Source organism: Pyxicephalus adspersus, chromosome 12 (assembly GCF_032062135.1).
Source record: "Pyxicephalus adspersus chromosome 12, UCB_Pads_2.0, whole genome shotgun sequence".
NCBI lineage: Eukaryota > Metazoa > Chordata > Amphibia > Anura > Pyxicephalidae > Pyxicephalus > Pyxicephalus adspersus.
In genome coordinates this window covers 41,120,823-41,148,480 of record NC_092869.1, presented here as the reverse complement: position 1 = coordinate 41,148,480, position 27,658 = coordinate 41,120,823, and the positions used below count along the sequence as shown (strand labels likewise).

At 40.1% G+C, this 27,658-nt stretch overlaps 1 protein-coding gene across 2 annotated transcripts in view; it reads left to right on the top strand.

Moving 5' to 3' along the window:
- Positions 1–27,658, top strand: part of TECPR2 (tectonin beta-propeller repeat containing 2) — a 44,491-nt gene that overhangs the window by 10,920 nt on the left and 5,913 nt on the right. The window contains exons 4-18 of one of the 2 annotated variants that reach the window (XM_072428940.1): positions 171–302; positions 403–560; positions 1,194–1,506; positions 1,782–1,911; positions 3,395–3,790; positions 6,115–6,938; positions 8,225–8,408; positions 11,577–11,750; positions 12,795–12,975; positions 13,544–13,685; positions 14,583–14,775; positions 15,346–15,435; positions 16,426–16,659; positions 22,822–22,970; positions 27,136–27,277. In XM_072428940.1, the coding sequence (XP_072285041.1) occupies positions 171–302; positions 403–560; positions 1,194–1,506; positions 1,782–1,911; positions 3,395–3,790; positions 6,115–6,938; positions 8,225–8,408; positions 11,577–11,750; positions 12,795–12,975; positions 13,544–13,685; positions 14,583–14,775; positions 15,346–15,435; positions 16,426–16,659; positions 22,822–22,970; positions 27,136–27,277 (3,442 nt within the window). Of the gene's footprint in view, positions 1–170; positions 303–402; positions 561–1,193; positions 1,507–1,781; positions 1,912–3,394; positions 3,791–6,114; positions 6,939–8,224; positions 8,409–11,576; positions 11,751–12,794; positions 12,976–13,543; positions 13,686–14,534; positions 14,776–15,345; positions 15,436–16,425; positions 16,660–22,821; positions 22,971–27,135; positions 27,278–27,658 lie in introns of both variants that reach the window. The other variant, XM_072428939.1, reaches the window with a different exon arrangement.

The following is a 27,658-nucleotide window of genomic DNA, read 5'->3' as shown; positions in this document are numbered from 1 at the left end:
CAGGCTTAGAGTGGGTGGCCAAGCTTTACCAGCTGACCCAAGAACCCTTTATGTATTTACTTTCACATTTAAGGACTTTTTTTTTTTTTTTTTGATTGGCTACCAATTTTCTAAAACTACTGCAGCCATTGGCAATTATTCTTCCTAATGTTAATATTTTGGCATTACAGTTACGGAGGTTTGATGTACTGGGCATTCACAAGAGCAGCATCACTGCCCTGGCCTGGAGTCCCAATGGGATGAAGCTGTTCTCTGGAGATAATCGGGGGAAGATCATTCAGTCTGATTTGGACTTTGACAAGGTGTGTTCTCACAAGGAAATCCAATATTCTGTACACTTCTGTCTTCTGTTCACTTGTATCTAGGTTCTTTTGCTTATCCCTCCTATAAAAATCTTTGCAGGGCTCTTGTAACCCCAGTCTCATTCTGGAAGAATTGTCCTCAATAGTGCAGCTGGACTACAGCCACAAAATCTTGCTTGTGTCCACCACTCAGAGATGTTTGCTCTTCTACACGGAGGAGAAGGCCATCAAGCAAGTTGGGAACCAGCCTAGAAAATCGTATGTAGTTTGCCTCAATTCAGTCATCTACCAACTTTCTATAGGACTTTTGATCCTTTTTGTTTTTTTTCCCCCATTAGAGTCTTTCTTTAAACACTCCATCCTTTTTATGATCTTTTGCACCCTAATTAAAGAACAACTCATAAAAATAAACTGCATTCAGTTATGTTGTATTTCTCTCACCTCTGCTACACTGCATATTCAGGACAGTGACACAAAACTGAAGCTCCTTGTATCATCTCCTTGCATTCACACTGCTTATTGAACATCCTATTTAGCGTCAGATAAGCAGGCAGATGATAGAAGCTGCAAAACTGAGTCACCCTGATAATGCTGTTTGACATAAATGTGAGAGTCACAAGACTGTCTTGATAATTAAACATCATTTATTACTATAAAATATTATCTACATTATGCTGCTGGAAGCTCAATAGGAAATCTAGCTCAGAGGTTTGTGACTGTAAATCTCACTCATCATAAATATAATTATTGGGTATTGGACAAATAACTTATGACACTATGCCGGGGTATCTAGGATTTCATGGTCTCTGGTTGCAAAAAATTTAAGAAATTCGCAGGTAGCAGCACTCCCAGTTTGACAAAATAAGGCCAATTTTTCTTTTATTCTTTTAGAAATGGCAGATATGGATCCTGTTTTATACCTGGGCTTTGCAAACAAAGCGACCTGACATTATTTGCTGCAAGACCCGGACTGAGACTATGGAAGGCTGATGTCCAGGGATCTGTCCAGTCTACCTTTATATTAAAGGATATTTTATCTCACGGGCTGGAATCTTTTGAGCTGTATCCTCGAGTTGGGGCGACTAACCAGGACAGCTATAAGCTCTGTGAGAAGCACCTGGGCCTTGTGTCATGTTTCCTACATGAAGGTTGGGTTCTGAGCTGGGATGAATACAGCATCTACATATTCGACACGGTTAATCAGGTAACCAATCATAGCATGCTTTGGAAAAACTTTTTTTAAAGTCTTTGTAAGCCCTAAAACAAATTTCCCTATTTTCTATTTAAATTTATTTGAGTGAAAGAGATGCAGTGTTTTTTTTTCTGTGCACTGTTATTTCCTGCAATATGACCTCTACACAGGGTACCTCTGTAAAAAAAAAAAAAAAAAAAAAAAAGTAAAGAGCAGTAATTGATTCCTGGAAAAAAAAACATTTTTTTTGCTATAAACTCTTATTTTTCTCTTCTTTCTCCTTTCAGGCTGTAGTTGGAGGACTTGAAAGTGCTGGTGATATTGTTTGCGTTTCCTGTGTGAACAATGAAATTTTTTTCCTGAAAGGGGATCGAGAGATCATTCGAATCTCTGACGTGCCAGAAGGGGCTGTTTCTTGTATGTAGATGCATTTTTTTTTTTTTATTTTTTTTTTTTTACTGTCCTATTTCTTATGTTTGATATAAGCCCTTTCAGAGGGACAGTTAGTGACATGACTACACACTTTGTGTAATATGTAAATAATTAAATACAATATTATATAGTAATACAGTGTTATCTCCTAAACAGTTTTTTTAGCTGAGTGGAAAGAAGCTATTAGGTGGGTGGTGGCTCCTAATACTTTTCAGTAACCACTCGGCTTGTTTTTTGATGGTTACTGAAAAGTTCTGGGTGGTGCACCAAGCTAAAAGGGTCTAGGGAGAACACTGTAATACAAGATCTCCACACAGAAATTTGAACTTGTAATATATACAAATTTACATTATATCCAGGATGGGTTAGTAAGAGCTGATTTATTTGTGGTTGGTTTATTGATTTAGAACTCGAAAGCATGAAAGGCATTTATTTACAGCTAAAAGATGCCCAAAAGTACTGATATTATTAAAAAAAACTTTTCCTGCTGTTCCTTTAATCCAGCAGAGTATCTGCAGAAAGTACACTTGTTTAATACAGGGGACTGCTCTTTGTGTAAGCACAGGTTGTCTTGAATGCACACTTTGGTGTTGCCAAAGGAGTTCTGTAGGGTTGTGCAAAATATTTGAGTTTCTCCACACCAACTTAACAATCCATACCTATATACAGATGGCTTTGTACCCAGGGACTGAAACGGAAAAAGGCCTTTCACCTAACTGTTCCCTTTAGGTTAGAAGTGCACTATTGTCTATAAATGTATTTTTATTCTGTAGTAGTCACAGTTCCCTTTACTGGAAATATCTGAGCTTCATGGCATATTTTGAAACCTGTTAATAAACCTTCACCTGCTAAGCAAAAAGTGATTACTAAAAGCCATATAAAAAACAGCCAGGTGGTTACTGAAAAGTCCCTGGCCCTCATCTTGGGATTCTGAAAAAGCTCACAATTTACCATTTTGCAAGATTATCCATGCTTTGCAGGAGTGAATTTGGAATTCTCAGCTTTTACAGGATCCTCTGAAAAGTCCTAGTAATATCACCTTTACTTTGGGGAATGCACCAGAAGCTGGAGTGTTAGACTCCGAACACACTTTGACGGTGGATATGCACAGTGCTGGAAAGTTTTTGCACCTTCTATAGTGTGCTGCTGTGCATTAGCCTGCCCATCTAAATGAATGAGCTGCTTTGACATTGGCATTAAATATGATAACTCCATGTGCATGTGTACAGCGTTGGTGCCTGGACTTATCCTAATGTAGTATTTTTTAATTTTTCATATGTTATTGTATTGGTGTATTTTAGCTTTCTTCCCTATCTTATGAGGGGTGGGGGGGCTGAGGGAGGATTGTGAAGGTAAAATCAGCAGGTATTTTATCTTTATGCAATGTCTACTTTAAAATTTTCTGTTTATATCTGATTCTCTATTTTTTGAAACCGCTTTGTAATTATGTGAATACCTTTTTTAATAGCTGCCATACAAAGTCCTTTCCATGTGCCTGCCAAACACTCAAAGCTCAAGTCAACGTCTCCTGTAACAGCAAACCTGATGCCTTCTGCCCAGATGGTGCATACAGAGAGGATCCAGCTGTGCCCTTTGGAGTGCGAGGAAGATGGCCAAGAATCAGGCATTGAGCTTAAAGTCAGACGAAGCTCTCTGCCTGTGGAGGTGACCAGGGGTTGTCGAACGCGGAACTCTTTGGACTGTGAATACAGCCTGACAGAACAGGATCCCAGCTCCCCCCGTAACATAGTGAGGACACAGCGGTCCTTGTCACAGAGATTTGGTGCCATCAGCAATGAGGAATTCAACCAGGAATTAGTGGTGATGTCCATTAACATCAAGAAGAAAAAAAAGAAAAGGCAAGGTAATGTGCAAGCAGCAGTACCCCAACCAGTCAAACATTATTATTTTTTTTCCATATATATATATATATATATATCATAAAAAATACTTAGCTTCTGTTGTTACAACACTCTATATCATCTTAGTTGAAGAACACAGATTATTATTAAACAGGCATTTTATAGCGCCAACATATTACGCAGCGCTTTACATTAAATAGAGGTTGCAAATGACAGACAGATACAGACAATGACACAGGAGGAGGAGAGGACCCTGCCCCGAACAACTTACAATCTAGGAGGTGGGGGAAGTAACACACGTTAGGAGGGGAGATGTTAAGCGTGGGACAGACAGGACAGATTTTTAAAGTTATGGAACAAACTTGATGTAATTGCATAACCCCATCCTTGCATCAGCAGGGCTGCATAGTAATTTGTCTTTTGGGTTTACATGGCTGAAGGTATGATTTATTAAATCTCAGGGTCAGTGATGTTAAATTGCCAATATATGAATATGGTGGATGCTGTCGAAGGCCTCTCAGCTCTATTCAGGGATCGTTGTTCCAGCTTTACATAAGACAGCAGTTATCCCCTTTTAAATGTGCATTGCAAGAATGTTCTTTTTCCTTTAAGGCAGGGGTCAGCAAACTTTTTTGGCTACTAGGCCATTTTAGGAGGTCAAGAAGGCACACTAGGCCGGACTCTCTCTCAATACCCACGCTGATGGCCCCGCCCCCCACCCAGAACACCCCTGAAGGGAAATCCCTCTCCTCCGCAATGCATACGGAGGAGAGGGAACACCCCTGAAAGGAAGTCCCTCTCTTCCGCAATGCATACGGAGGAGAGGGAACACCCCTGAAAGGAAATCCCTCTCTTCCGCAATGCATACGGAGGAGAGGGAACACCCCTGAAAGGAAATCCCTCTCCTCCACAATACATACAGAGGAGAGGGAACACCCCTGAAAGGAAATCCCTCTCCTCCGCAATGCATACGGAGGAGAGGAAATGATCCCTTACCCCGGCGGCGTAAGTGTTAACGCCGGCCGCGGTAAAAGGGAAAGGGAGCCATAACATGGACATCCCTACCGGCCGGGATTAGGCCGGATCGACCAGGGGGCGTTAGGCCTGAACAGACTACTGGCAAGGCCGTATCTTGCCTAAAGACCGGAGTTTGCCTACCCCTGCTTTAAGGCAAAAGAAATTTGTTTCCTAACTGGTAAAATTCCCTTTCCTATGTTGGGCCATTCATTTGTTGCATTTTTTTTTTTTTTTTAATCCTAATCTACAGGTCCTTTTATTCCTTACTACACTGCACTGCATCTACCAAGTTACTTTGTGTTTCAGTGTGTGGTCTCAGTGTATTGCTGAAAGTGATTGATTCTTAATGATCCTTCAGAGTGTTTCAAGATTTGCAAAAAAGAGTGACTGGGCTTTGAGGCACCCAGAGGCACTTTGTAACATATATAGCAGTTCATTTATAGAGGAACTAAACCCTGCTTTACTCACCTGTCCCCGTTCTTTAGCAGGGCACTACCATCTTGTTCTTTCTTAGCTTCCTTCTTCCGATCTTTAGTCACCTTGATTGGCCAGGGTGGGATGATGTAAATTCATTAAGTCCTGGCTTTCTGTGCATGCACAACTTAACTTTTTCACCAGAATCCCAGAGCAATCAGGCAGGTAGGAGGGATTATTGTGAAAAGGACATCTCCTGTTACTTAATGGCTTTGCCTGATCAGGGAATCTTAAAGTGGAACTTTTGTTCCATTTAAGCACCTATAGATGTCCAATAAATTGTATGTTGGCAGCTTAAAAATTATGACTGCTTTGCTTGGTTCAAAGCCTGCAACAATGAGCTATAAGGTGTAGGTAAAGTGCTTTTTACACATACCTGTGCTAAACCTCCACACTTCAAGGGTTTCCTATGTTTTTTTTTTTTAAATGCCTTTCAATTCCCTGATGTTTTTTTTTCATACATAGGCATGACAAGCATGTGCAATTATGTATTAGGATTCCAAAAAATGTTTTCCTCTACTGGAAAGAAAATTGAAATCCAATATTTTATTGAGATAATTGCTACCTGTCGTGAGGTTAGTTTGTGTCAATATTTCTTAGTAGAATTCATCTCTTGGGTGTCATAATCTCCACACACCAAAAGATGGTGCTGTTGCTTTGACTAAAACTCGTGGGTCAAAATTAGAGCATCAGAATCTACCCCACTGGTTGAGTCCACTGCCTAACTCTTAACTGGTAATTCTTAACTGTCAGTAACAATAAATCCTTGTGTCAGTAGGTAAAACCGCATGTGTATGCATGTATACTGATTGTGGTTTTTTTTTTTTCCCCCCAGACAATGGGTCAAGTAGCCATGTTGGCTCACTCGAGAGTACACCCAGCGTTGACAGCCCACTCTCTCTAACCTCGTATGTTTTTTCTGGTACAACGAGCCTTCCTAGCGCCAATACCGATCCCCTGAGCTCACAAGAGAGCTTGGCAAATGGAAAGGACCAGGTTGAGGAAAACACATCAGGGTTTTTCAGTGCCACACAGAATTCTGACTCTCCAGTTCCAGACACTGACAGTGAAAACAATTCCTACAGTGGAGTGGAGAAGGAGTTGGTAAATGAACAAAATAACAATGACAATAAAACTGCAGAAAATACTCTACCTGATAGAGAAACTGTTAAGGAAGTGGAAACTTCAGCTTCGAATCTCTGTACAGAATCTTTGCTGGAGGAGGAGAAGCAAAGTGTACCTGAGCATCATCGGCTGAAGGAAATCATAGAGTTTACCAACACCAACTCTAGGGAACTGTACTACTTCACCAGTATATCAGAGGAGAGAAAATCCTTAGATTCCCAGACTGACAGCGTTGAAATACTTGAGGACAGGCAACAAGTGTCAAACACCCAGTGCCACATACCCCCAAGTTCTATTGGGGCTTGCATGAGTGAAAGCACGTACACTTTTCCCAGTGACCCTCTACAGGTTATCCAAACCAGCAAACCAGAGAGGAATGATCAAGATCAATCGCTGGCATCCAGCGATGAGGAGGATATCTATGGTCACCGCATCCCTCATTCTTCCTCGGATGCCAGCGTGGCAGAAATGGCGGTGTCTCAGGATCTGACTCGGTCCATGCAAGAAGAAAGCATGTTGCTGAAATCTGAGCAGGTAAAATGAACACAATGTCTGGTAAAAATTGTATTCCGGGGATTTCCCACTCCAAGACAGATAATCATTGTTAATATTACACAGTATTTTTAATGGCACCGAAATATTACGCAGCACTGTGCATAGTATTGTCACTAGCTGTCTTTCTAAGGAGCTCACAATCTAATGTCCCTACCATAGTCATATGTCTTTTATACAGTCTAAGGTCAATTTTGGGGAAAGCCAATTAACCTAACAACAAGTTTTTGGAATGTAGGAGAAAACACAACAAGCACGGGGAGAACTAGCAAACTCCATGCAGATAGTGTCCTGGCTGAGATTCAAATCTGGGACCCAGCGCTGCAAAGGCCAGAGTGCTAACCACTGAGCCACCATGCTGCCCAGAAGCGTATGGAGATAGAGATATTAAATAACCTGTGCAAGAATCTGATCGCTTTAACTTATTAAACCCATCACACCAAAATTGTCTATAAACTTCACTTTGCCATAAAAAGGAAATGTATCCTTCAGTGGAGCAAATATAGGATTGATTCGGGGATATCCTTTCTATAGGGTCCACATTGCCTCGTATGGTCCCTCTGAAACCTCAATGTAGCCACAAATGCAAGAGCTCCTGATCATTACTACAGCCGTATATACACTGTGCACAAACAGGAACCACTTTCATAAGATAGTTTCTCCAGGTAACCAACTGTCAATCACAAGCTGGTAGGGTGATCTGTGCCCCAAGGACCATGGGAAGTTCTGACATCGGGGGGTCAAGTGATCTCTCTATGTGTTCCCCTACTAGAAGTTTAGGGAAGCACTGCAAACGAAGTGAAGCAATATGCACAGCTCCAAAAGACGCTTACACTATTATCATTTCACACTATTTTTTTTCTTGTATCATTGGACAGGAAAACTATTTATTTATTTATTTTTTATACCAGAAAGATAATAGGGGGAATCCTTAGGCAGAGGCAGAGATAAGCCTTTCATCAATTGGCTTGATGATGGAAAAATTAAATGGCAAACTTGCACCCTTCCTTTTTTTTTCTGCTCACTTCTGCACTATAAAACTTTTTTTCCTTGTGTTATGGAGAGGGTAAGGTGTTCTGTAGTCTGGCATAGGACTAACAACACTGATTTGAATTTCAATGCAGAGTCAGGAATGAGAACAGCTGAAGATACAGAAATACTATCGTATAGTACCATAGAACAAGTATACATGAAGATTTTGCATACAAAAAAGTCCACAGTGTATATGGTACTTTTTTCTGACTTGTATTCCATTGTTCTTTTGTCAGCTTGCAGAAAGTTGGATGGTGTACTCGGGGCCAACCAGTGGCATCCTCAGCTTGGTTGTGTCAGAGAAATACATCTGGTGTTTGGACTACAAAGGTTCTTTATACTGCAGTTCCCTGCCTGGAGCTGGCTTGCGCTGGCAGAAGTTTGAGGATACTGTCCAGCAGGTGGCAGTCTCTCCCTCAGGTTGGCATTTAAGTTATTATTTTTAATAAATATAGTGCTAACATATTACACAGCGCTGTACATTAAAATGAGGGAAGTAAATGACAGACGAATACAGACAGAGCACAAGAGGAGAGGACCCTGCCCCAAAGAGCCTACAGTTATAGATGCATTGTACCTTCACACACCCATGACATTCATAATTGATACAAACACAACTTCCTACTAATAAAAAATGTATCTAAGATTTCTTGTTACAAATGAGTCCTTTACTATGTTGAGGAGACAGATTTGTTAGGTGAATAATGCCAAATTGTGTACATTTGGTTAGGGTCATTTATTTGTTTTTTACTCTGGCTATAAGTATACAGATTTTTGTTTTTTTTCACATCAAGACACCTCTAACAAGGGTGGTCCCTGACTATAAATTAAAGTTCTCAGTTATGGGGTATCTACATCAGAACACAAACCATATGTAAAGATAGGAAGCAAGCTGTTCCTCTCATTTCTTTGATTCATGCCTTTATAAAGCAGCCAGATCAATATTTTCTCTGTCTACATACAAGACTTTTCCAGGAAGCTTATATCCATATATAGGTCATATCATAGCTTGGATAGTCTTTAGCAATCAGTTTTCTATTTAGAATATTCTGACTATAAACCGACAGGTACTGTCACTAGAATGATGGGCCAGAAATCTGCCTGTTCTTTTGTTACTGTCAGGACCCCCTGCAATAGAGTATAATATAAGTGTGTGTATGTGTGTATATATGTATGTATATATATATATATATATATATATATATGTGTGTAGTATGTTGGTACCATGACCATTTCTCCATATCGAAGAATCGTATCTGAGATTGTAAAGAAAACTAGGGATACATCCCTGGGCAATGAATGCTTTTCGCCAAGAAGACATCAGAAATGGCCTTACTTTTACTGGACAATTCCCAAGCAGACTATGACTCTGTTCACCTCAGGTGCAGAAAAATGCATAAAAGAATGTGTTACGAGCTGGTCAGAGCTGTGATTGTGTGCAAAAAGACTGACAAGCAATAGTTTGACTGCACAACAGCTACTTGGATACCTTTTCATTGCATCGTCAGGGTTGAATACTTTGTGCTATAATGTGACCATACAAAAGCAATCAAAACATTTAAAAAATTTGCCACAAGCAAAAGAAAATGGTATGAAAGAAGCGGCATTATGCCTTTGCATGTTGTGAACACAATTGTGCTAATCTTCTAACAAAATTTCTTTTTCACTATCTTGGAAAACATGCTTAAGATGACCCTCTGACGTTTCTTGTTTGTACCTTGTATAGCCACACAGCTTGCATTTTCACCTGCAACACACATTAAACGTGTTACAGTCATGCTGCAGTCTAGGTGCACCTGAAGGCCACATTGCATTCATATACCCTTTCAAACATGGAAGTGTTAATGGGCCCTTATCCAGGGAGTACTGGGCAGGGAGAAGAGGGATTCCAAGAGGACTTCATATGCCATTGAAGGATACTTCCAGGCCGTGGAAGTCTGCATCACTTTCTTGCCAATTCTACTTTGCATTCCAAAATGTTCTTCTGCAACTTTGTGTTTGTAACCACAAAAAAATTGTATATTATCCTTCCTTTTTCATATCAAAACAATATTACAGTAAGTCAGGACTTGTAACGCTTTCCCAGAACAAAGAGTCAGTGATCTTTCTCTTATTTCACTTCAGAAATCTGCAGATTAGAGCAGTTCCAGGCCATTGATAACTGGATTGAGTGTGGAGGCACAGTTTCTCTGAGCAGAGTTTGATGTTTATTTTTTCTGTTTAAAGGAACACCAGATTTTATGGTTTCCCATAATGTTACCATAATATTGATATCTGTGGCATACTCATTCGGCAGATTTCCTTCTTTTAGTTCTCATTGAAGTGTACCAGGGACAGTCGAGCTGAATAGGAAAAAGCTAGATCATGCCGGACATACTCCAGTCAGGGAGATGCGGTGGAACTCTAACTTGCTTTTCTTATTATTGTACACTGTACATTGAAATTGGAGTAGGCAATTTTAAAACAGGAGAACAGCATGGGCAACACTAAATAAAGGTAGGGTTGAGTTCAGTTTTCAGGCTTTTAAAGGGGTTATTGTTACTTACATACATGCATACGTTACATGTTTTAAATTATGTTTCAACATCAAAAGATTAGAATTTCTGCCAAAGTCTTTCTCTAACTTTTTAACATGGAGGGGGGGCGCCTTGAAATTTTGTAACTTTCCAATCTTCGGGAAACTCTTGTTATAGTTACTATATCCACAGCTCACAATACATTAGTGTAGTGGTCACTGGGAAGAATGTCATCCTTACAGATAAAGCAAAAAATGATTGCTGACACTTAAACTGAACTAAGTGCCACAAATTGCTTGTTGCAATCCCTAGCAAGCACTGGAGGAACCCTGATTAAGGTATCTTGCTCTGCCAGGTTCATATTTCTGCCCCATTGGGAACATTTGCCCAGTCAGTAACAACTGTTTGTAAGTGGAGATTTGTCCTTCCTTTTAGAATGATTTTTTTCTGTCAGTGACAGGATGTGAAGGGAAATCTTACCAACATAGCACAGAGAGCTAAAAACAGTTTTAACCTTTTTTTCATTTTTCCAATACTAAGGAAAAAAAATATTGCAATACCCTTGCAATGGAACCTCCTTCTGCTCACTCTCCCCATGGTAAATGCCCGAGGTTCTATTATAAAGCAGTTGTACTTGCCCTATTCTTAGCACCTACAACTGGTCCCGTAAAACTTCTTCTCTTTTGGTGCTGCATTGGTTGCATTGTGAGTGAGGATGCCTTGAGCCCACCTACGACCTCTGAGCCAAGAGAAGAGCATAAACTGGCAGTGAGTGGGGGAGAAGAAAAACTGCTTTTTATTAGTACCCCACACAAATACAAATTTATCTTTAAAGCAAAGTTTTGAAAGCAAGTATAGTGGTTATTCAGGATTCACCTTTCACTGACCTTTTTACAGTAAACTAATGTGTGATAACTTGCGAAACTTTTCTGCACATAATTATTGCTTATTAGACTTCCTAATGAAATCAGCCATCAGTCCTGTAAGCATGCTACCAATCACAGTAATGTCTCTAGAATGTTTAACCTCTGTTTGCAGCAGCAATAAGTTGAAACTGTTTTAACTTCTTCAGGAAATTTGCTGTGGAAGATCGAGCAGAAGACAGACAAGGCCTTTGCTTGTGGGAAGGTAACCATCAAAGGGAAGAGACACTGGTATGAGGCCTTACCTCAAGCCTTATTTGTTGCCCTGAGCGATGATACTGCCTGGATCATCAGGACGAATGGAGACTTGTACTTACAAACAGGTGAGTGTGGTCAACTATTACTGTGTAGCTTTTGCCATTGTGCACATTTTACAGAACACACAGAATAAAACCATCTTATCGCCAAGACATATTGGGCCTGGTTTACTAAAGCTCTCCAAGACTGCAGACTATCATAGGTAATCCAGCAATGTTGGAATGACAAGTAAAATAAAAAGGTAGTTGTTGCGTGCCCTGATGTAGCCTATAGCTATGAAGTGCCAACACATAAACAAAATATAGTACACATAAGAACAATAGAAAAAAGTGGGATTTTTTGGCACATAACAAATTTGTATTTCAGTATCTTTCACAAACCATGTTTAATTTTTACAAAAAATGCAACATATTATAGACCTGAACCCTGATTACTTCATGGGGTTCATGGGTCCTAGTTCTAAATAGAGGTCTCCTAATGATGACATATGCACATATTGATCAAACAAAACCAACAATTACTTATGATTTGTACAATATTCAAGCTGTTTGGTCATTTTAAACCCCAACACGTTTCGCTTGTGTTACTTAAAAAGACTGTAGTTCTAATATAATATCTCATATGCTGGGTAGTTACTGTAGAGAGTGAAGGCTTCTTAAACCTAATAGTAGGGAATTGAATTTGTCCCTTGTAGAGAAGGATTTCAAATCATCATATCGATATAAGGAGTTTGGGGACCAGAAAGTTTCTTATTGAAAAGATGGTTGGTGGCTTCTTTAATTGTTTTTCTTAGAGTGGAAGTAGGATGTCTGAATGAGAAACCAACAGCAATGAAGTTTCGAATGGATTTCTTCAAAATCATTTGCTATTATTTGGCAAATTTTTTCAATCCTGGACCAGATCCATTCCAGGATCACCCAGGTTCTCCTATAGGAGAGCTTGATAAATCAGGTACATTGTGTATAATGGACCTGTATCTGGGTGAATAAGGCTTTTCAGGTGTCCTAATTGTTTTGATGACATGATTTTGTATATCATTTTATTTACTCCTGAAAATAGTGGAGTAAGATTGGTTTATATATTTGCTGTTATCATATTTTGCCCTGCAGGCCTCAGCGTGGATCGCCCATGTGCCAGAGCCATAAAGGTTGACTGCCCATGCCCACTTTCCCAGATCACAGCCAGAAACAATGTGGTCTGGGCCCTTACAGAACAGCGTGGCCTTTTATACAGAGAAGGAGTGAGCAGCTTCTGTCCAGAGGGAGAAGTTTGGCAATGTGACCTTATCAGGTAAACAAGATTGTAATTGTCCTTAATACTTTAAATGACTTTTTTTTTATATTTTTATATAACTGTATATATCTTCCTGTGTTTAAACATGGCTTCTAAACTCCCTAGTTTTTCTTGTCCCAACTAATTTTTTTACATCTTACAGTATCTTTATATATGACTTCCTTATTACCATCTTCACTGCATTCAGAAAGCATGGAAAACCCTCTGATATTTCTCCTCCAGCTGCTACTTAATTTGCAGTGGACTCCTCCAATCTAAACCCTTGTTGATTGGATTATTTTAGCATTTTGCTGTAGTTTGTAAAGACTGGACTTTGCTAATTGTGCCCAGTGAATATAACCGTCTGATATCATGAGAAGTAAAATAATTGTATTATAAAAGCATTAGCCACCAAAGACTCGTCTGAGTAGGCTGGGAATCTGTCAAGCAATTATTTTTTTTATCTCCAGGGGTGAAAAAGAAAATGATGCAAATCATGCTTATTCTTCATCTAGTGCACTAAATGTGTAAAGGAACAATGAGTATTGTTGTGGCTGCACTGGTGAGCTGCCTTGTGTTTTCACAGTGAAAGACAAGCTCTGGAACCGGTGTGTGTGACGCTAGGTGACCAAGAAACGGTGTGGGCCCTGGACGCCAGCGGTAATCTGTGGTTCAGAACTGGAGTAACGTCTAAGAAACCACAAGGAGAAGATGACCATTGGTGGCAAGTAGGCATTTTATCTCTCTTTTTTGCTGCCAAGGTTTGCACTTTCGAATTTGGCTATAAATGTAGATTTTGGTTTTGTAAGCTCTGCAACATGTTGGAAAAGCAAGTTGTGTTTTCTCTAGTTGGGATGCAAGTGGATGCTATCATGGCTTTTCTATTATGTCTGCAGGGCAATTGACACTAATATAGCAAACATTACCACTTGGGCTATGGTTCTCATCCAATAATTGGCTCAGGGCCACAGATCCATGGATGATGAACAATCGTAATGCAAGTGAAGGGGAGAGAGCGCAACGAGATGCCGCTCTGTCGTTTTCACCCCTCCCTTCTCCATAGATCAGAAGGGTGCTGTATGTACAGCACTCGTTCATGCATCATGCAGTCGTTATTGCTCGTGTGTATGTAGCCTTACATTTGCTTCCAGGAGTTGAATAGATTGAAGCTGTGTCTCCTCCCTTGCACTTGCCTGATACTACCAGCTTTTAAATTGAGATATTGAATGTTGCTGTGTAAATGCTGCTGTAACAAAAAGATCTGAGGCAGTGTTTATAACAGATACAAAGTAGCATTGTTACATTTTTATCTACTTTGTTTCATTGATCTGCACATATTGGTTCAACCAACATGACAAGTTAAAAATATATTTATGTTAATCAAGGGTATTCCCTAAGAAAATGCTGTGTTTGTTCTTTAAAACTATATATAATTACTTTGCAAAGTGATCGACAAATGGGCCCTATGGAATGTACAGGTTTAAGAGCTGAGCTGGAAAACAGCCTAAAAAAGAATTGTAGTTCGGACCTACAGTAAATAAAATGTAACGTTTATTAATACTGGTGACATTTTCCAGGTCAGCATCACTGATTACGTCGTCTTTGACCATTACACCTTGTTCCAGACCCTTATCCAGGCCACGCAGACTGTTGCCACAGTTGCACAGGCCCCTGTAGAAAAAGTGGCTGACAAACTCCGCATGATGGTCTGGTCTCAACAGTCGCAGAGTCAGCCCAGCCTTCTTGGGGTTAACAGCAGTGGCGTGTGGATCACTTCAGGCAAAAACGAGTTTCATGTGGCGAAGGGAAATCTTATTGGTTAGTTGTTAATTGCACACTACTGTCCATTATGAGCATTTTGAAATAATAAAAAAAAAAACGTACTACCTAACCTGTCAGCTGTTATACTGGCATTTATCTTCTTCATTTACCAGTACAATCAGCTTTATCCCTGTGACTGCCTTTTTGCATACTGTATGTTCCATATAAATATGGATCAACAAAATTGTAGACTGGTGATTCCCTAGTTTTACAGATGTTTCCCTCTCTGGTGCTTTATGCTGGCATAGCTAAGTAATGGTAACGCCTCTCATAGATTCTAAATGCAATAAGTTGCATTTCTGCATAATTTGTGTGGACCTTGTAACTTTTGTAATACCACTACACAAGATTGATGGATAACTTAAGGAAAAAAAAACAAGTAAAAGGAAATGAATGTGTTGCCAGTGGTAGTCAGATTGTTCCCTCGGTTTTCTGACTTGCAGGCATTTTACAGCTGCATTGTTGTGAGAAATGCTGGCAATTTATTTTCCACAATTTTCTAAAAAGGCTTTGGATTGGTTGTTAAATTTTTATTCAGTGTTTTCATTTTCCTGACTCCTTTTGCAGGCACTTACTGGCACCACATAATACCACGAGGCACAGCTTCTACCACCAAGTGGATAAACGTCTTTGCGTCCCCCTCCTCGAGTGGCGAAGGTACAAAAATGCAACTTCTTACTTCCTTCCTATGCTTTGCTTATGTGTCACTGTTGGTTGTTGCAGCTGCTGTTTCTTTTCCTTATAAATATATACAACATTCTACGAAAACACACGGCTACGGTAGCATTGGCAGGACTTCCAATGTTTTCTAAATTAGTATGTGCTGGAGCAGCAATGAAATGTTAGGATGGAAGATGGCCAATGTGTACTCTGAACAGAATGTACATCCTATTTTAATAGGTAACCAGTGGCTAGAATATTGTAGTAATACAACAGTAAATAGTGATCGTGGGGAACCTTGTATCAAAATATTTTTTTTTTAGTAAGTAAATGTATAAAAAAAATTTACAGTAAAAGGTAATTTCCAAAAAGCCTGTCCTTTCTCATCTTGTGCTAATTCTTACAACTCTGTAAGACCAAATCCTGCACAAAGGTCCAGGCTACACTTTATGAATTCTTGGTGCTGCTAAATATATGGGAAATGGCACACAAACGGTGCATGATGGCACGTGTGCCACTCCAATCTATAGCACTGTTATACTCATCTCTGCCTTTTCTCCTGCAATTTCAGTGCTATTGACTATAATGACACACTTTATGCAGTTTGTATGCATTTTCGAACCAAAATGGTGAATAATACCAATCTTTACACATTTTGATACTCCTTAAAGGTTGTTCATGAGATTTTAAGTCTCCCTGTTTCTGAGCCAGTCTCATGCTGTAGTGAGAGAAATAATAAATCAGTAAGCTCCATTCTTGCAGCCGCCAAACTATTAGATACTATATACAGTTTGCACAGGAATACAAACTGTTTTAGTCACAGAGTTGTAATACATACTACTAGTTTAGGACTTGACATTGCTTGCTATTAACTACAATTCTACTATTAGTTTCTCGACATGAGTTTTACAATTGCGGTAATTTTGTCTAAAGCAAATTTGTTTTAATTTTCTGTACTATACTGGCCATATCTTTCTGGTTTTCTAGGAAATGTCCTCTGGATTTCTCAGAGTAGAAAAGATCTTTTCTGTCTGAGTGATTTAACTCCACCATACAGACCTTCCACTGTCCAGCTTCCACCAGACACCGAGATGGTCCACATGTCAGCCTGTGTGGATGCTGTATGGGCACTAGATAGCCAAGGAGGTGTTATCATCCGAACACTTTCAAAAGCATGCCCTACCGGGATGCATTGGACAAGGCTAGACCTCTCTCAGTTGGGTGAGTCTGACTGCTTTGGGTACCTTCGTATGTGCCCATTACTCTGCTTTTAGCATTGTGTTGTGTTTTTGTTTTTTTTTTGTTTTTTTTTTGTTTTTTTGTCACTGCAAATCTACTACCCTGCTTGTTGGGTGTCTTATCCATTTTTACTTCTGCAGTGATATTATCACTGGCCTGTATATAAACATGTGCAGAAAACTAAAAGAGGGCAGATACAAAACCAAGCTCCCTGGATAACAAAAAAGTAATAATTGCCAGTCTTTATTACTGGAAGCTTCTCCACAGTGCTAGTTTTATGCTGGATTTCTGCACAGATTGAGGAGTACATACTACATCTAAACAGACTACCCATGCTTCTCATATTAAACAATACTCACTTATCCCAGAGAATAGCTTAATCATATATATCCAGTCACTTACACTGTAGTTTTCTTTTTACCTGTGTTCACCTGCTCTGTGTTTCTTCATCTAGTTCTACTTGTCTCTTAACCCCTGTATTTTCCTGAGATGACACAGATGGTTTTCAAAGGCAGAATGCTGAGGAAATGCATTTTTGATCTCCGCAAACTCAATATTTGCTCCTTGCCGTCAAAAGGCTATATCTGTAGGGTGACATTTGTGTAAGGTTACACTATCAGTATCAGGACTTCTAAACATAGAACTCCCTCTCCGCTTTCATTCTGCAGTGACAGAGCCCCAGACTCATTTTCACACTTAGGATTATTTGTGGCCGAAAGCACACACAGGTGTTACTTTTCTAACATGATTTTTTTTTTTCCTCATTTACTCTGTTTCATCAGAATAAGAAGTTTATACGATACGTGTGTTTATTAGACAGCCACGATATTGTAAGTGTTGTTTGGGAATTAGCCAGCCAGTGACGCTAGTACGACACATTTCAACAGCTGAGCACTCATGTGACAGCGATATCTAAGACCCAAGTCACACGTAGCTGCAAGGCCCCACAGACTAGAACGACTTTGTAACATAATGTCAGCAGAGGAATGTCATGTTTGAGGACATACTGTTTGTGAAACAAAAATTTCCCCTTGGGAAGGAGTTATGTGAATTTAAGTACTGTAATCCTTTTATTTTGACACAGTGCTAAACCTTTAATAAACCCAAAACATTAAACCATAACCGGTTATCTGTTTTCTGTATATTACAGTTTAAAAATTCCTATTTCTTAGGTATATAATAAAAACATTGTGAGGGTAAAATCTTCAGAAAGAATATGATTCCTCTATTTATTACTCCTTTTTTTTCTCGTTTAAACTTTTCTGTTTCAATGTGCTTCTCTATGCAGATTGCAGGTAGCTGGTGGGAATGCCAGCAATATGCTGTGCATGGCTTCCTAAAAACTTCACATAACCATGTCTCTTCTCGAGAACCCTTGGCCCAGAAGGCAAGCGGGGGACTGGCTTTTAGGAAGGGGGAAAGATAATTGCAAATTGTACTTTCCTATTAAAATAGGAATAGACTGCAGGGTTGGAGACATTATCCTGCCCCTGTACAAAGCATTAGGCAGGCCACATCTGGAATATGCAGTCCAGTTTTGGGCACCAGTTCACAAAAAGGACATTGTGGAATTAGAGAGAGTGTAGAGAAGGGCAACTAAACTAATAAAAGGAATGGAGGAGCTCAGCTATAAGGAGAGATTAGCTGAACTGAATCTATTCTCCCTTGAGAAGAGACGTATAAGGGGGGATATGATCACCCTGTACTCTCTTCCCAATTATTCACTTTGAGTTCATTACAAAGAACAAGGGGGCACTCTTTGCATCTGGAGGAAAAGAAGTTTAATCTCCAGATAAGGAACGGATTCTTCACTGTAAAGTCTGTGAAAATTTTGAATCGGCAAGCAAATTATACCAGTTTTTTGTTTTTTTTTGCCTTCCTCTGGACCAACTATGTTTTATAGGGTTTTATATCTGGAATATGTTTATTTCCCTAGTGGTTGAACTTGATGGACTTTTGGACTTGATGTCGTTTTTCAACCTGATCTACTGTGTAACTGTAAATTTGGAAAAGCTTTGAAGGGTGGATATCAGTCTGGAAGAGATGCAGACTGCTTTAGATAAAATCTATATGGGATGTAGAGCCTCAATGAAAGAACTCCAATAAATGAAAGAGGCTGGCCAGTGACAGTCAGGCTGGGGAGGAAAGGGCTAATACTGAATGTCCTCCAGCCAGGAAATGAGGCCGTGAAATCAGACTAAGCAACTGTAACACTTGGGCAAGAAGTCAAAACTCCTCAAACATATACCAAAATGCTTTTAATGGCATATTTATCAGAATTAAATTAGTTGAAGCTTAGGGTGTTTGTACACATTAGGTAACTAATAGGATATTTAAAAAAAACTTTTAATTATGCCTTTCTCAGAAGGTCCCCTCCACCACTAGGGCTGATTGGCTGCAAGTCTTGAAAACTTCTCCCTAACCAGCTTTAGCAGCATTGTGGATATTAGGTCATGATTTAGAATTCTCCTCGGCTCCCATTGAGCTCTGCAGCCCCCCCTTTAGAAGGCACTTTGTGTGGATTGTACAGGCTCCCGGAATGGGTTTCCAATGGTGACCAAATAAAGTTAAGCAGTGAAAGGATTGCTGGCCACAAAGCTGATCAGCTGCTCTGCTAACACATCAAATCTGTGCTGGTGGTGGTTTTAATCCAGTGCCAAGTGCCTGCCTATTAGCAAGGTGAGGGTTGAGGGCTTCCAAGGCAAACATGTTTGCCTGGTCAGCCGAGCAGAGGATTGAATGAGTGCAGCAAGTGTGGAGGTTTTCTGCTTTCCCTCTGAAAGTGGAAATCCTAGGTAAAATCTAACACTCGGTGTCTATACCACATATGGTGATAAGGATGTGAGGGCAGCATTTACTACCTGGCTTCCTGCAGGTTCACTATCTACCAAGCAAAGCATGAAAACACCATACTACAGGATGCCAATTTTATAGTTCCACTTAATTACATTAGTAGTTTATTTAGCTTCCAAAAAACAAGGAGCAGAACAGTATATCCTAGCTGATCCAACGCCTGCTGTTTATATTCATGGCATTATCCTTGTACAGGGGACGGGCTTCTGATGACATAATGTTATGAGACAATTCCTGGTAATCTAGTACACACTGCCCAGGCTGCAGGCCAAAGTCATGCCACTCTCCACAGCCTTCGGAATCTCGTGTGTTTGCCAGATCCTATAGAGCTGGGACAACAAGAACCTTAATGACTGACAGTGGACAGATACCATACCATTCACACATTTCTGCTAGTCTCTGATTCCCTGGACATACTGCAGTCTATGAAAGCAACAGTCATTCTGAAGCATTTTAGTTACAGACTCCCATTAACATATTCATAAATGATGAGCAGACAGGTTCTTTTTTGCAGATAGAACATTCTATGTTCGTTAACCAAACGTGCCTGTTCTCAGTCTTTTGTATAATGTACACGGAGCTGCCCATCTGTCCATCTATAGCAGCCCCAGCACTTAACAAATTGCTGGTATGTAGACGAATAAATATCACCGGTTGACTCAGACATCTACTGTACCTTGCAGGTTTTACCCTACAGCAAATCTCCCCCATTGTGTACAGAGCCCATCCCATTGAAACCTGACCTGACTGTTCAGTGGGCTGTGTGTTTGTTTGGGGTGTAGTCCCGGCAGGTAACTAACCAACACCAGAGAAGCAGTGTGTATGCTTTTATATTGGAATCTGTGCTTTGCGTGCTACAGGAAAGCCTCTGTCAGTGCCTTAAAGCTGTACAAACAAGTTGCCTAGAAACCTTTATAACTAATTGTAGGTAAAGCTACGTACACACTTCCAATTTTTGTCGTTGGAAAGGATCTTTCACGATCCTTTCCAACGACAAGGGAGTGCACGATGCATGAACGGTAGATTTTCGCCCGATAATTGGCCGATGCCGATTATCGGGCAATAAAAATCTGACGTGTGTACGTAGCTTAATAAAATAAATGATAGGATTGGATGTGTATACCAGACTTTAAAGGGAACCAGATAAAAAAGTTACATTTCTATACATTATTATTTGTATCCTTTAGTATATGCAAAATATTTTTCTGCCTTTTTTTTTCTCCTTGAGGAAAATTCATGACCTCATTGGGGAGATTTTTCATCACTTCTGGTTCCTGTGACCCATACAAGAAATAGGTTGGGGGATGCACTGGCACAAGAAGGTACATACAGCAATAAAAACATTGTCACAAGTATCAAACCTTCCTCACTCCTGTAAAAATGCTTTTCTTTGTGTCTCCTTTGAGGAGCTTTCTTATAAATTCATGTTCTGACAGGAAGTGAGGGAAAGTCCTTCAAGGGACACAAAAGATAATAAAAAGCTAAACAACTCTTGCCTTTCCTGCTGTGTTAAGGGAATATCTCCCCCAAAAATATTCCTGTTGCAAGGAATTCCTACTATTGCATTTGTGTGCTTATACAAACTCTTGAAATTATCAGTAACTAGTCACATAAGGAAAAAGTTATATTTCTGGGGCTTGCACCAGCAGTCTACAGAACACCTTGAGGTTGCCGTATGTTACATTTTATAACTGTAGATAGAATGATCTTCATTATGACCTTCCCATTTCAATCACAAAATAACATGTATCATGTTATACAGTATTACTTTCACTTTTACATATGTGCCAATACAGGATAACTAGATTATGTTTTCAAAGTGATATTTAGGCATCAGTGGGCAGTAGAGGGCTAAAGCTTAGTTTTGGTAGACATTTTGGTTTAGGCTTAGGATCCAATGGGCCTTCTAAAGACTATTTTAATACTAATGATATAAATGTATTGATATGCATGCTGGTTTTACACTGTTAAATCTGCCTAGTAAAGGCAAAACTTTTTTCATTCGTCTTCCCAGGAGGGTCCCTGAAATATAACTCTTGTACACAGAGCAGTGGCTGGGACAAGGTGCAGTGAAAGACAATGTATACCCCCCTATTTGACCTGTGAACTTTTTCTGCAGCACAGGTCATCTTTGGCTTATAACTCAAAGCTAAAAACATCAAATACTGGTTGTATTTTCTCTCCAAGTATTTGTGGGTTTACCAGGGCACGAAACAGATGCTTGGGTAGGCAGGACACTTTAACATTATACCTGTATCAGTGATGTTATCAGCAACAGGATTCATTTTACATTTATGATTTATTATTATTAATAAACATGATTTATATAGCGCAAACATATTATGCAGTGCTGTACATTAAATAGGGGTTTCAAATGACAGACACAGACCGTGACAAAGGAGGAGGAGAGGACCCTGCCCCAAAGAGCCTACAATCTAAGAGATGGGGAAGCAGCACACAATAGGAGGGGAGATATGTAGTGGTGGGAAGTAGTGAGGGTTTTAAGAGACCGAACACTGTCAACTTTGAAAAGATGGGTTCTGAGTGCTCTTTTAAATGAGCTGAAAGTAGAGCAAGCTGAATAAGATGAGGAAGACTATTGCAGAGAGTTGGGGCAGCTCTAGAAAGTCTTGGAGCCGTGCGTGTGATGAGGTTATGAGTGTTGGTGTCATTAGTAGGTCATTGGAGGAGTAAAGTGAACAGCTAGAGGGATATTTTTCTATTAGGTCACAAAATTAAGTGGTCCAAGAACTGTGGAGGGGATTTGAAGGCAAAGCACAGAAAGGTGAAATGGAAGCCAATGAAAAGGCAGCAAAAGATGAGCGGTGGGAAGGATGGATGAGTCTGGCTGCAGCATTCATAATAGATTGTAGAGGAGAGAGTCGGGTTAGTGGAATACCAGTGAGGAGGAGGTTACAGTAGTTCAGACGAGACATAGAAGCGTGTACAAGGAGTTTGGTGGCCTTTGGGTACAGGTAGGGGCGGATTTTCGAGATGTTGCACAGGTGAAAGTGACCGGACCTAGATATCTTCTGAATATGGGGGTAAAGGAGAGGACAGAATCGAAGGTGACAACGTGCCTGAGGACAGGGACGAATAACAGTGTTAGTAACAGTTATAAATATCTCGGGGAGATTTAGAATGTGAGGGGGGAAGATGTTGAGTTTCAGAAACCTGTCAGCTATCCATGTTGAGATGGCTGACACGCAGCATGTAATCTTGTCCATTTATAAATTAGATCTGTTTTTTTTTTTTTTTTGTTTTGCATTACGATTTATGCTTCCTCTGTAGGACCAATAAGGCTGTGCAGCTTGTCCTGCGGGAATCAGAACATCTGGGCATGTGACACCAGTGGAGTTGTTTACTTCCGTGTGGGAACCCAACCACTAAATCCAAGCATGATGCTGCCAGCATGGATCATGATCGAACCACCCATACAGGTAACAAGTTTGGACCTGTTGCTTCATCAGCCACCTGCATTCACATGATTACCTCTTCACTGCAATCACAGAAGTGAAAGTAAAAATTTGGTGGGTGTTTGTCAGCTACCATCCCCATTTTTTATAAATGAGATGGTGTGGGTAGCACAGATTAAAAAAAAAATAGATGAGTCACCTAATCTAACAGCATTGTAGGATCTAAGACCTTTCCTTTATTCAGGAATTGTATTTATCTGGATAATCCATTCTTCTAGCGATCTGTGTTGCCTCCTAATGCCTGTGATCCCTTCCCACCCATAAATGTCTATGTGATTTTCACCAGTAGCAGAGGCTCTGAGGAAGCTGCATATCCAGGGAGCACCTGGCACTCTGAAGCTGCAGCAGTCTTGATATTGAACACAGAGATTAGTGTTTACTTTCCTTTCATTAAAAGCAATACCCTGGAGATCTTGTCTTTTCTTCTCTGACTTGTTCTCTAGGCCCCATAGTGAGATTACTAAGTGTGCCTGGTTTGTGTTAGAGTCGGGGATACCTTGTGACACAAGTTTGGTTTCCTTCACTCCATATGAGGTTATAAAGGAGCCGGCTATATTTAGAGCCTTTGGAATGAGCAGTACGTAAATCCACAGTCCCCCCCCCCGTTGTTCTCCAGATTCCGCAGTGGATTCCTGGATTAAATCACGGGAACAGGTACAATGCACAAAGTCATACGGAAAGTATGTGAGCCGATTCCTAAGAATCAGAGGTATTGCAGACATCTATCGGACCATTCGCTAGGTAATATGCAAATACCCTATCTGCTTCCAACTTATTATGTCCACATAAGAAACACAAGCCGGAGCTCCTCTCCAGACATGCAAAGCTTCAGTAAACAGTTTGAGTGGAATTGTAAGCAGCTCTGTTTTTAGGCAGGTGGGCTGGCTAGTTGTTTTGTTACTGCTTGCAGCATCACGGACAGCCCTATGACAGGTCAGGAATTTTACAAAGCCCAGGAAATTTTGATTGTACATTGCAAGGATTTTTAAAAACTGTAATAGATCCCTTCCTGCTTTTGTTTTGTAACTGGTAAACAGGGCATTCTTCCCTATTTGTAAAAAATATATGTCAGCAAATCATGTTGCACTGAAAAACAGTGCATGTCTATTGCCAAACATTAAACTACCTGTGGAATAAACCTAAGAGGGTTCCATTCTCATCCCAAGAGAATGAATTTATAATTTAACTGATTGACTTTTGGGAAAGCTACTGGATAGTAACAAGAGAAGAGGCATTCTGGTTACTCATTTCTGCAGTTGAATCCTGCGTTAATATTTCTGATTAGAATGAAAACATTACCAGTTCATAGAGTAGTTATCAGTATTAATTTTTAATGAATGCTTTCCTGTAACTGAAAGAGGCATCAGCCTTTTTTAACTCACTAATGCATTCTACAATAAATGGTCAGAAGATATTTTCTTGAACCTTATTCAGGGTTACATTTTGCAAGTTTTGTCATACTAAAATCAATTACTAATTGTGCAGAGAAATAACTTTCTTCAAATGGAGAAAATACATTTAGTATTAGGGGGGGGGGTTGGCTTAACCCACAGGAACAGTGCTTCTTAACCAGGGTTCCTCAAGAGTAGTGTTTCTCAACCAGGGTTTTTTGGGTTCCTAGGGGTTCCTTGAGCAATTTGTGTATCTCGGGTCAATTTAAATGACTCAGTGATCTTTGTTATGCTATGTAAAAAATGTGGAGAAACATTGCTCTAGATGTTGCTAGGGGTTCCTTGACCTCTCGGGTCAATTTAGGTGGCACCAATGATCTTTATGGCTATCTTTAAGGCTAGCATTGTAAGAGGAACTCTGCCCAAGACCTGAAAGGTTTTCCTTATGTTAAAAAGGTCAAGGAAGGCAGCACTGGAGTGTAAAGGTAACCCAGCCCTATATTTCTTGCATTTCCCAGGGATCTTTACCCGATCAGTACTCTTCTCCCCAGAAGTCATGCCTGTGGCATTTTACAAGCTGACAAATGAAGAGCAGACCTTTTTGGAGACATGGGTTTAGCTATGAATTTACTGGTTTAGAGTCCATTGCACACCCAAAACCACCCTTAGTTTACCTATTTCTGGACTCCAATTAATTTTGCCAAGAATATGAAATTTCTTTAAAATGTATTGCCTCCATTTGTAAAGCTCAGATACCCAAATAGTAAGGTCTGTGGCTCAGCACAGACCATGCAATGCTTTAATATCCCATTGGGCAGGGCATTTACTTACAGGCCTGGCATTGATCACAGCGTTCTGCTGCAGACTGAACCTCGCTCCCAACCACTCCCATTCACCAACATTGGCCATTGGTTGGACCATTTTTGCACATCACTGTGTTGGATCGCAGCACGGTTACTGGAAGGGACAAATCACTTCTGGCCCCAGAGATGCCTTTCCTCCTTTGGAGAAAGAACCACACTCAACTGTCTCAATAATGGGCCCTGAAAGTGTACATCATTTTTTCTCCCAGTCAGTCCTAGTTTGTCATTAGTACGAGGGATGTACAGCGTTATGTGCAAATAGTTTGAGAACTGCTTTCTATCCCTTGCTCAGCTGCTTGGTCTGACAAGTCAATATATTTCTTCCCACAATCCCAATCTGTAGGATACAGTTCTTAACTCAAGATCTGTGCATGACATATAATAAATCTACACCCTGATCCTGACAATTTTGGGGGGAAGCCATTAAACCTAACTACATGTTCTTGGAATGTGGGAGGAAACCGGGGTACCCGGAGAAACCCACACAAACACAGGGAGAACTTGCAAACTCAGTGCAGATAGTGTCCTGGCCGAGATTTGAACCTGGGATATATTAATAAGTAATATTATTAGGCCTTTGGATTGTAGATGCAACATCTGCTCAAAGACTGTACCCATCAAATGCAACTTCAGTAGTACATGTGCTTAAAAAAACAATATATAGTATAAAGTTTTTCTGGGGGTGTTAATCAGTCATAGCATTATAACCAAGTTAACTGAAAAGGCACAGTTTGTTCTTAGGTTTCTGTTATCTTCTTGTAATCGAGAAATACGTTCTAAGACTTTTCCACGACTTGGTGAATGAGTGAATCTTTTCCTTTTGTACAGTGAAAATTGCTGCAGTTGCTCTAAGCATCACATCAATGAAATGTTTTATTGAGGATTTACCCTGTTCCTGTCCGGAATGATTATTACATTAATAAAGATTTGGAATAGAACATTTACCCCTTGTATTACCTTAATATAATTTCTAAGGTTAGTTTATTGCCTGTTGAAACATTGTTTAAAAAATCTTTGTAATTGCCCGGTCATTTCTCTTTGAACATTCCTTGGCTTAACACATTGTTACGGTTGAGCAGTCAGTTGACTGTTGCCATAGGAACTAGCAGCTAGGGAAAAGCAAAGTTTTCGCACATTTTAGGAGTAGATCCAATTTATTATGCTGTATTATGAAACCTTGAAGTGAACCCGTGCCCAGATCATGCACCCAAGTATTTACATATTCTGAGCAAGCAGATACCACCCCCCCCCCACCACCACCACCACCACCCTATTCATATCTGTATCTCTAGGCACGGTGGAGGAATACAATGTCAAAGTTTATAACACAAGCACTGTGTTGTTCTAGGACAGGGGTTGGCAAACTTTTGGGATTCTTAGGCCATTTCAGGAGGTCAAGAAGGCACACTAGGCCAGAAGAAACAAGGGGTTGCTTCTGCTCTTTAGGCATAGTATTTGGGGTTACTGTGCGGGAACTCGATGATATTTTGGGAACTTGTGATAACGCGACAATTCAATTAGGCCGGATCCAACAATAAATAACTGGTGGGTCGTTGGGTCGGACTGGAATACTGGCTCGACCGTATCCCGCCTAAAGACTGGAGTTTGCTTACCTCTGTTCTAGGAGAACCAACCCTTGGCAGATTGCCATTCCTCTAATGTACACAACCAGTGGGGGTTTCTAAGCTGTCAGAAACTGACCTGAAATATGACTTGAGAGTCACTTCTGACCTGGATAGGCCTAGTGTGTTTGTCTGTATTTATGTAGCAGGGGCATGCACTGACTAATGAGGTAGGTCAGTGTTCTTTGAACTGTTGCTGTATAAGTTATAACACCAAAACATAAAATAGATATTCATGGAAATTTTTTTTAAGCCTGTAGGTATCAACCTGATCAGCGTCTATTCCAGCCCCAACGACAGCATGCTGTGGACCCTCGACAACAAGTGTAACGTTTACGTCCGGGTCGGAATTACAGAGGAAATGCCCATCGGGATAGACTGGGAGCATGTGCCAGGTAATACAACATGCCAAGCATGAATGTTGAGGCATTCTCATACGTAGTTCTTACCCATCTACAGTCAGTACCTCTTATAGACACTCATATTGAAGGACTCCTATATAGAGGGCAATCACTTGATTGGTAACCACTAAGAATAGTGACTGATGAGTGCTGATTTGCAAAGACAAAATTAGTAGCAGTTGGCATAAGCAGTGTATCAGGCTTTTGGCTATATTGAATGCTTCACATAACCATTGCTTTGTATTCTCACTGAAGAATTAAAAATAATTTTTTTAAACAAAGCAGAACTCCCAGGGACAAAAACTATTTTCATTTTAAAGAATATATTTATTATGCTCAGTGGTTAGCACTCTGGCCTTTGCAGCACTGGTTTGA